We start from the raw sequence: 10663 nt of genomic DNA on the forward strand, positions 1-10663 counted from the left end.
TGATCCTCTGATTGGCTAAGCAATGTAATGTGATCCTCTGATTGGCTAAGCAATGTAACGTGATCCTTTGATTGGCTAAGCAATGTAACGTGATCATCTGATTGGCTAAGCAATGTAACGTGATCCTCTGCAGCAAGTGATGGCAAAGCGGGGCGTCATCACGACTTTACACAAGTGTGTCTTTACCTCCGTGGCAGAGGCTCCGCCGAACCCCTGAGACCGACTAACTGAACCCCTGGGGTTCGATCGATCCCAGGTTAAGAACCACTGGTCTAGTTGTTTAGATCATATAGATTCCAAAGGTAAGGTTACATAACTGAAAACCATTTCTTGTGCTAAAATCTTGGGTCATTTGATGAGAAATTGTCTTTTATTGGCTGTAACAGCCTTGACACCTACCATCAATTTGGTAAATATGTGGGCAAAAAACAACTCCTTAAATCACGATCATTTTTTTTTAAACTAAAATGAAAAAATAAGTCCACTACAAAATTCAATACCCTGTAAAACCAACTTCAGCTGCTGCAACTTGAACCGAGCTTTGCTTTGACCTTTCAGGTCGCTAAGTAAGAATTTCGATCAACTCTTTTTTTTTTTTTAACTTTTGGCTCAGTTCACTGCGGTTTGAAGATATTAATTTGGTTCTTTTAAGGTTTCAACACTACATTTCAATCAAGTTGAGGTCTGTTTTTTCACTGGGCTGTTGCAACAGCTTGATTTTTTTTTTCCAGCTATTTCTTTGTAGATTCGCTGCCATGCTTGGATTATTTTGTTCTTTGACATTTCTCAGCATGATCCGACTTTTTTGTGAACATGAAGGGATTTCTATTCGAAGGAAAGTTAAATATCATCCGGAAAATGTTCAACTCCAAAATAAAACTCAAAAAATCCTGCAATCATTTGAATAAAACCTTATGAGCAAACAAGAAAGGGACACAAAAAGGGACACAGTGCTTTTCTACACTATGACAACTAGATAACAAGATCAGTAAAAGTTTTAATTAATAAAAAAATAAAAACTAGCGAGGGAAGTAGTTCAGTTACGCTAGCTTGACTTTGACAACCTTAGCATGTAGATGTGACAACTCTGACAGATTATCAGTAGATCAGGTGTTTAATCAACCACAGCTGTGTTAGATTAGCTAATAGCAGCGATGGCTAATCTTAGATTAGCTAATAGCAGCGATGGCTAATCTTAGATTAGCTAATAGCAAATTTACCACAGCGATCACTTATTATTAATAATCACAAAATAAACATCAAGCCTGAAAACTTAACATTTTAACGGGCTGAATGTGCTGCTCTTTGTGTGGAAAGTGTTTGAATGTTTTCGGTGTGTTGAATCCTGATACATTTGGTGGCGCTGTCGCCAGTTGCTACGGCAACGAGTCTACGCGTAGCATAGCCGACATAGAAAGTGAGTGGGGGGGGGAAAAAAAGTGTGTTTGAGTTGTTTTCTTAACGGTTTCTCTGCGTTATTTTCCCATTTGCTGTGGCGCACTGCACTAAATTAATCACACCTACATCTCCAGGTGTCATTTAGTTAATTGTTCTACCGCAGCATCGCGGATATGAATGGCAAAAGAATCGTTTTTCTTTTTTGCCCTCCGGTGTTTAACGCATGCGCGAAAGCTCCGGATATAAACAATAACATGCAGGAGGTCCATACATTTTTACACAACCGACAAGTTGTTAAATGTAACCAGAGGTTCATTTTTTGTGCAGGGCATCCTGGGACTGAGTCTGTACCAGTGGAAAGGGATGACGTACGAGGACTACACCTACCCCACCTGGTCCATGGTTCTGGGCTGGCTCATGGTTATTTGCTCGGTAATCTGGATCCCCATCATGTTTGTCATTAAGATGCACCTGGCCCCTGGCACCGTAGTGGAGGTAATAATTAAGATGAAACTGCGGCAGGATATTGTCTATTGTTTTTGACACACATGCACACACAAACATATACACACTGGGAAAGCAATAGCCTCATCCTTCCCTCATTAGCATGGAGAGGCAAGATGCAGGCTGAGGATTAATTCGTTCATATTTCTGGGAGTCTTCCGACTCTCTTTTAAACACTTTGATTAATGGATGATGATGATTGCGGCTTTTTGTCCAAACAGCTTTGTTTTCTCAGTATCGCTGACAGAAGCATCAATTACAGATTTTGCGTCAAGATTACTTTTGTTATCTGGGAAAATAACCATGAACGCAAGCGCTCATCTGATCTTAAGTTAATTAATTAAGTCCTTCTTACATTTTCTCTCTTGATTGTCGTATTACGCTCTATACATTCCTCCAACCAACCGGGTTTAGACTTCAATCGCTGTTTTACAACAAAGCTGGCATTCTAGTATTAGCCATCAGCCTCAAATTATTCCTGCACGTTTGTGTCTCCGACATCCTTCTATTTAATCCAAAACCAACTATTAGATTGTGATGTTTTCCACCTTTCTACATTCTACCTATTTTTGCCAGCTTAGACTCATCAGTGTGACACATCTAATTCTGTTTGAAAAGATGTAATAAATGACTTGAACGTTGGAAAAAACATCCAAAAGAAAACTCGCTATAGGAAGGATGTGCAGAATCTGCACAAAAATTCAGCTGAGTTTTGAACCAATTTATTGTGCTTGCATGCCGCTGAGAATTTCACTTTTTATTGCTGCATATGCAGTTCATTGATCCCTATTGAACTTTATTGCATCTTTATGTGGTAGACCTACAATCCACCTGGGTGTGATTTATTTTCAGACGTTCTGTAAAGACTGGACGTTTGTTGGATGACAATAATAAACGATATGAAGACAAACCGAGGCAGTTATGGAGAAGTTCAAAGCATAGATAATTTACATAAAATATTGCGCCAATTATGTGGAAATAATGAAGTAAAACCTAGTAGAGGCTGAAAAAGTCTTGATACTATAGTAGAAATGCAGCTTCCACTGGGTCTAATAGGCTAACGGCAAATATATAGTCTCAAAGAACAGATATGTTTTTTATTTACTTGAGGTTTTCATAACAAATTTCCTTCTGTCCAAATATTTCATTCTTCACAAGAAGTTAGAAGCAGAACTCTGTTGATGTCCACATACGTCCCATGAGCTGCAAATGTACCACAGGAGAAAAAGATAAAGGTTAAACCCAGATAATGTGTCAAGAATAATCTACAGGAAATATCAACCCAGGGCTGCAAGAACAGAGTTATGACATTTTTTTAGTCCTTTGTGTGAGAGAGAACAAATTTCTCTGTTGCAGACATAAAGTCAGACCTACAATGGAGTGGCTTGGATAAAAGCATATTCCTGTTTCTGTGGAGTCTGGTCAAATCAGACCTGTGTTCATGTGAGAGTCCGTGTCCTTGAAGTTTATTTTAAAAGACTGTTTCCACTGACTGAGCCTGAGCTATTTTGCAAAGGAAAATGGCTAAATTTCCACTTTTAGATGTGCAAAGCTTGGAGAGACCTTCACAAGATTTGCAAAAGTAATTTCAGAAAGTGGTGCTTCTACAAAGTATTGAGTCAGAGGACTGAGACAAGTACAAAGAACACTTAGAAAATCAGAAAATGTCTCATTTTTCTTCCTCTTGACAAATATGTCCTACTTTGTTTTAGTCTATCACATAGAATCCCATAAAATACATGAAACATGTTCAAGTGGTATTAATAATTTTGAAAGCCACCACATGTAACAGGACTTCACAATACAGTATATTATCTCTAAGTGTGTTTCTTTTTGCCATAGAATTGCGCAAATTGGAATTAGGAAAATAAATTTTTCAATTTTTGCGGAAAAAAAAAAGTTTTTGCTGTATAGAGCAATGTGTAGGTTTTTTAGTCGTATCAAAATTAGTTTCGATATGATTAATTTTGAATGACTTATGACATTAACAAACGTATTCATGCGTGGTTTTAATTGTTTCTTATTTAGTGGAAACATCACAATTGTGAAATTGTGGGGCTTTTTTTACATTAGTGGAATATTGACAATGTTTTTGCATGTTTGTAATAGAAATGCAGCTTCATGTCTGTGCTACTAGCATTTAGACGTGACGTGTTTTAACTGAAATGTGAGAGAAAAAGTGGGCAACTAGCCAGAAAAGGTAAATCACTATCTGCATTTCCATTAGCCATAGAATAACACAAATTAAAATTATGAAAATAAATTTGCTTTATAGGAAAATTGAGCAAAAGATCACGTTTTTTTAGTTTATATCGCAAAGCTGCAATGGGAACATATTTTTTCGCATCACACGAGTCATGTGGTCAACTAGATGTTACTACTGTCTGAAACGACAAAGAAGACGACAGGAAGTGGTGGGAGGACGATGGTGTAGCATGTTTTTTAATGGCTTATCTACGTGTGATTTTAATTGCGTTTCTTATTTAATGAAAACACAGCGATTGCTAAACTGTTTTTTCGTCATTAGTGAAACATTGTGCAATGGATTATGTATGTGTGTATAAAGTTGATATCTGGAACTTTATTTGCTTGGAAAGCAAATTCTGATGATGAATATATTTCAAGTGTCATGAATTCACACTTTACACATTAATAAGATATTCAGCCTGCTGGATAAAGTCTAACTGCAGCAGAAACTTCAGTTTCCAAAACACTAAAAGGTCACAAAGAGTGTTTTTAAAGGACACATGAGAAATATAGGAGTATGTGAATTTATTGCAACTCATATTATCATTATGATTTACCAGAACCTGGTTTTCTAATATCATATAAGCCCTAATTTGTAATATTCAAAGCAGTACCATGAGATTGGACACAGTTAATAAAACATCTGGCAGAATGCTAACATAGGCCCGATTTACTGGCTTAAAGCTTTAACCGGGCTCTGTTTTCTCTTGCAGCGTCTGAAGTTGGTCTGCTCCCCTCAGCCTGACTGGGGGCCTTTCCTGATGAAGCACCGTGGAAATCGCTACAAGAACATGATCGACCCATTAGGAACCAGCTCCCTGGGTCTCAAACTGCCCCCAAAGGACTTCCAGCTTGGTTCCTATCAGTAGCAGCTGCTCTGGAAGCAACACCTTCCAAGTTTTGCAGGGGGCGCTTGGAGTGGGGTGGACGCCTGCTTCCAGGCTGTTTTGTCCTCCACCTCATCTTCCTCCTCCTCTGATTTTTCTCCCGCTTTGTACTTCACTCTGTCTGCTTCCCCTCTTTATCACGGCAGTGGAAACAGGCTTTTCCTCTTCTTTCACCTCTTCCCGTCTTGTCTTAGGGAGGGGCGGCTGTCCAAGTGGAGCCTGCTCTTCCTGCTGCTACTTGGTACTCGGTTAATGGGCTGTCATTGCCTCCCACACATGACCACTGATTACTCCACAGCCCCCCTCCCAGGGAACTCATTCCAAGAGAAAAATTGTGTCATAAAATGACACAACTCAGATTGCACTTGCAATATTAGACTCACTATAGCTGTTCTCCATGGAGTTGTGTTTGTTTGTTTGTATGTGTGTGAGTGTGTGTGTGTGTGAGTGGCATTTCATTTCTGTGTAGGGATAACGAATCATGTCGGTGGAAGCAAGCAGTCAGGAAAAAAAACGAAAAGAAAATGAAACTCCAGAAAAAAAGATTAAAAAAAACGAAGTTCAGTAAGCTTGGTTGGGGATCTTGGTTTTGGGTCCATCTGTGTACAAAATTTCACCTGAATTATAGATACTATCTGAAAAAAATAGACCTAGTATGCTTTATCACGTTTCCAGCAGTATGTATTAATAGTCACATCCACTACAGCTCAGTCGCTCTTGCTTTGTCAGAAATAGATTATGATATCTGTGATTTGTGCCTCCTATGTCCCAGTAGAGTGGCAAATGCATCCTGATTACCAGTTCTGCGTGTTTCACTTTGGCCTTTAACGACTCAGCATTGGAGCAGAAGCTTGGACTCTCTTTGTCTCTGAACCTGAGAGGTAGAATGTGATACTTATTTCATTAAGTTGTGTTTTGTTTAGTTGCTTTGTCTGTGAATTTAAAGCTATCCGAATAGTCTAGCCATCATTTTCGTTGGCGATTACTTGGCCAATTAATTAACCCTTTCAGGTTGACGAAGATGACCTCTATGTGCATAAATGTCTATTAAATGCTGTATGTATGTGTTGTGACTTTGTCAAGCCATATATATGAATATATAAATCTTTGCAATGTACGTTACATAAGTAGAGTAACTATATCAAATATATAAGCATACACATTATTAGAGTTATATATATATCTATATATATATCTATAAAACCTCCAGAGGAGGAAGGCAGAGAGTGAGAGTGTTTGTGTGTGTAAATGTCCCCTAATGTTACTCTTGCCAACATGTAATGTTTTGTACAAAGTGCAGTCCTGGAAAAAAAAAATATCCCGACTATCCTCAAGTAATAAGTGTGTTTTGTCACATCCTCTCTATAGGAGCTACTGCTACGTGCAAACAAATTAAGATTTAGAGTAGAAAAAAGGCCTCGCTCCCCCGAGGACGTTCACGTCGTCTCTTGTTGTTAGTGGTAGATTATTGGAGACCTCGCTGTCATTTCGGAACATGTTGCCTCTCTCTCCGTGTGTCCTCGTTGAAACAGGGTCTCAGGTAAACTCGTCAGACTACTGTGGTAGCTGCAGGAATAATAGCGTAAGGAAAATTAGAGCCTTCTTTGTGTTTAATCACAATGAACACTCAGCTGGGAAAGATTGTTTTCCTGGAGAACCTCCATGAAGCCTGATTTTTTTATTTTTATTTTTTGCTCCCCTTTGCTTAAATGCAAAGTGAGTCACTCTGTTTCGAACAGTTGTGTTGCAGGGTGTCATTATGCCGGTGTGCGCTCCATGGAAGGCTGTAAAACATATTTAAAAGTAACTTTTTGACTGATTGTAATGAACCGCAGAGAAAATGGGTCTGTGCAATAGTTTGCTGCGGTGCATTTATTATTTGTAAACGGCAAAAGGCTTTTAGCAGCTTTTCTGGACCCATCACAGTCCCACCGTGGTCCGTCAGAATCAGACGCATTAGTGAAATTTAGCGCTTGTTTCCTTTGAATTATTATGCTCTGACATCATCCGCATAGCTGAGCTGCTGTAAGTGGATTTCTGTGGGTTTAAAAAAATTAAAAGAGTGCAGCTCTGCAGGTGATCGGACTTGAAATGTCACGGCAGGCCACTAATGAGGGCTGCCAACCTATTAACTTAAAAGAAACACCATGCACCTACTTATAAGCAATTAGTCATTTCTGCTTTGGACCAACCGGATTTATGTTTTTTGAGCTTAAGCAGAGTTCCTGATTGGCGTAATAGATGCTTTTATCACTGCAGGCTTTCAATGGTGGAGTGTCTTTTTTTAGCCGGGTGAAAAAGCAATTGCTAAAAGTTTAAGGCTCTCTATTCCTACTTCTCTAAGCCATGTCTTTTCATGACCTTGATATGAAAATAGCACAGATACTGCGAGGCTATTTGAAAGCAAAACATAATCAATTAATGAGCACAAATATACAGATGTTAAATAGCTTGCTCGCTGCACTGTGTTCCTTTTAGTACGTCGTGCATTTAGCTCTAGCTGTGATTTTAAAAAAATGTATGTCTGTTTCTGGCTTGTGTGTGTGCGTGTGTGTTTGTCTCTGTATGTTTAATCAATCTCCACGTAGCTGTCAATCAAATGTTTGCATGACTGGTCTGAGCTGACTGTAGAAATAAGCGAGGAGGATTTACAAGCAGTTCCTATTATGACGCTAAGCTAGCTTTGTAATGCTAACTTTAAATACAGATTTGCTCCCAAAAAAAAGCTAAAATACTCCGATGGATGTCTTCTCTTCTAATCAGAGATTAAAAAGCAAATGTTGTCTGATGAGGGCATTTAGTTTATTCCTGCAAGACTTTAAAGATAAAACCCTTTATGACTTTACTCAGAGGTGAAACCTATACGTGTATATTTTATGTCCCTGTGTTACCATTTGTGTAGGGATTCTTTGCCTTTGGTTTGAGAAGAAAAAAAAATCAGCTTAGGGTTTTGTTTGAACCACATATATTTGTAAAATATATCAAATGAAGAGCTTGCATGTTGCAGTTTGTGTTGCTATAACTCAATGTCCATGTGTAATTATCTGTTTCCTTCTCGAAGTATAAGTCTCTGCATGTTTACTTTAGGGAACCTTTAGTTGAACATAAAGATACAAAATCGAGGGATGGCGTCAGTTTAGAGATAACAAAAAAAACATACGCATATATATATAAATATGAATAAATCTCTTGGCCTGCAAGTCACCACTAGGCAGTGTAAGTAACCAAAGAATGAGTACTTTATGTGGGATCGTAGTTGAAACGTAAAAAGTTTAAAGAGGAATGTGTCGTGTGCGTATAGGAAGTCCAGATACTGCCACCCATCTAACATGTAGTTGTTCTTTGATGTTTGCCAATATGTTACAACACATCTTCAGGTAACCATTGGCCTTATAGATGTTCTTGAAAAAGTAGAGTTATTATTATTAAATGTATTTCAAAATTAACACCGCAGCATAGCTGTCTGTCTCATATGGTACCAGTATTCCTATTGTTATGTCTGTTGTGTCTTTTTGGCACTTTATTGTGTGACCTATGAGTGCATAGGTTAAATTTCTAATTACTTGAGTAATGTCATATATTTCTGTGTGTCCTATGTGAGGCACTGCTGCCTATGGATATAGATATGTGCCTCCAACATCCCATGACATTCATTTAATTTAAAAATTGAGAATATATATATTATAAAAGTACGTTTTAAAATGTGTGTTATGTGTAAAAGAAATAGAAGATATATATCATAAATGTGAAAAATGCATCTATTTATTTTCATCATCAATTATTGAGGCCCTACCTCATATTTTGTATTTATGTATAGAAATGCAATTGGATTATAGTATCTTTGCCAATAATAATATATCGCTAATAAATCATGAAATGTATAACGTATGAATCAATAAATAAATGTTATTGTTTTGCTTTGTTGTTGTTGTCACTGACTTCTTTTGCATTCACGAAGCCTAAAACAACCCTGACGTGAAAATTAGGTTGCAGCGATAAAGTCCCCTTTGTGATTCAACCTGCCACTCAACTTTCACATTCAGCCGCTACGTAACTGAAGGCGTCTCCTCGGTGGGCTGCGTGGAGACGACGCACACCGTTTGTTGTTTACTGGAACATTATGATCAAAGAAGATGCGAGTAGGAAGAAAGAGGGGATTTGAACACTCCTGCAGGCGCGTTGTTTGTTGGAGCATGTGATGCGCCGCTCTGCTCGCTGCAGCAGACAGGCTGGCATGTTTCAAACAGCTCTCATTTGCAACTGGGTCTCACTTTGGAGCAGTTCATTGATTGCCGCTCTGTTTTAGGCGGGCGTGGAAGAGTCCCTTGGCGAAAGCTGCAGAGACTTATAGTGAAAATTGCTGCACAAGAAACTTGATTAATTTGAAGCTGCAGTATGTAACTTTTATAGAAAAAATGTTTTTGTTAAATTATAGAGACAAATAATCTGTGAAATGATCAATCTCCTTGTGTTGCTATTGCCGTCTGAAAAACGCACCGCTCCCGACCAAAAACAACCAATCAGAGCCAGCAGGAGGGTCTTAGTGTTGTCAATCACATTCATGTACTCACTGCTAAATATGCTAATGGTGGAAAAACAACCAGAGTTGGGTAGTAACTAGTTACATTTACTTGAGTAACGTTTTTTGTATTTTTACTTCATTGTACTTTTTACTTGAGTAATTTTATTATGAAGTATCTTCAGTAAAATCTCTGAAATCTCTACCCACTTAATGAAAAACCAACACTTAACCAAAAATTCACCAGACACAAACCTGCAGTGTTCCGTTTCACAAGATTTTTTTTAATGAAAGAAGATTTGGAAAAGAAAAATGCCTGATTTTATTTTTTGGTACTTATGTGAATTGTCATTTTTGTCCTTAAATACCAAAATTTCCACCCAACTTTATAGTTTTGTCCGTCTGATGATGTAATTTTTGAGTAAAAATATGTTGAATTAGTGCTTCTTTTACCTGATTACAGTTTTTGGGTACTTTCCCCACATCTGGAAACAACTTATTACGGGAAAGCCGTTTATCTGTTGTCATCAATGGCCATGCTAACTAACATTAGCATTCATAACAGGCTATGGTAGGGTAGCAGAGAGGAAGGGCCACACAGAGGGTGATTGATAGCATAAAGACCCGCCTCCTGGCTCTGATTGGTTGTTTCTAGTTAGCACTGAGAAATCAGGAGTTAAATTTTTTTTCACTCGTTTCTGTCTCATTACTGTCACAACATAGTGATAATTTCAATAAATATGTAAAACAAATATTTGTCTTAGAAAAGTTACATACTGCAGCTTTAAGTCAAACCAAAGTTTAAAACAATGGACCTTACCAAGCTCCGCCCAGAAACACCCCTCGAAAGTCTCACATGTCTCACAAACAAAGGCTCGCGGTGCTTAGTTTCTATGTGTAATTTCATTTCGACTGACTCTCTGCAGAGTATTTCTGAGTCGATTAGAAATTAGCATTTCTGCCGGATTTTCAAACAATATCAGCCACGACAATGGAACCAACAAGTTCATGTCATCTGTTTTTGGACGACATCAAGGTGTTTGAGCCACGCGATGCCTCCAAGATTGTGCTCGTCGTCGCAGCTAAATGCTACCGGTCGATGAGGAAA

At 38.2% G+C, this 10663-nt stretch overlaps 1 protein-coding gene across 1 annotated transcript in view; it reads left to right on the top strand.

The window, feature by feature from the left end:
* Nucleotides 1-8191, top strand: part of slc6a5 (solute carrier family 6 member 5) — a 26215-nt gene extending 18024 nt beyond the window's left edge. Inside the window, exons 14-15 of the mRNA XM_008406130.2 lie at nt 1726-1893; nt 4863-8191. Of these exons, the coding sequence (XP_008404352.1) occupies nt 1726-1893; nt 4863-5018 (324 nt within the window). The 3' untranslated portion in view covers nt 5019-8191. The remainder of the gene's footprint in view (nt 1-1725; nt 1894-4862) is intronic.
* Nucleotides 8192-10663: the final 2472 nt, after the last annotated feature.

The sequence above is a fragment of the Poecilia reticulata genome, linkage group LG3, assembly GCF_000633615.1.
Source record: "Poecilia reticulata strain Guanapo linkage group LG3, Guppy_female_1.0+MT, whole genome shotgun sequence".
Classification (NCBI taxonomy): Eukaryota; Metazoa; Chordata; class Actinopteri; order Cyprinodontiformes; family Poeciliidae; genus Poecilia; species Poecilia reticulata.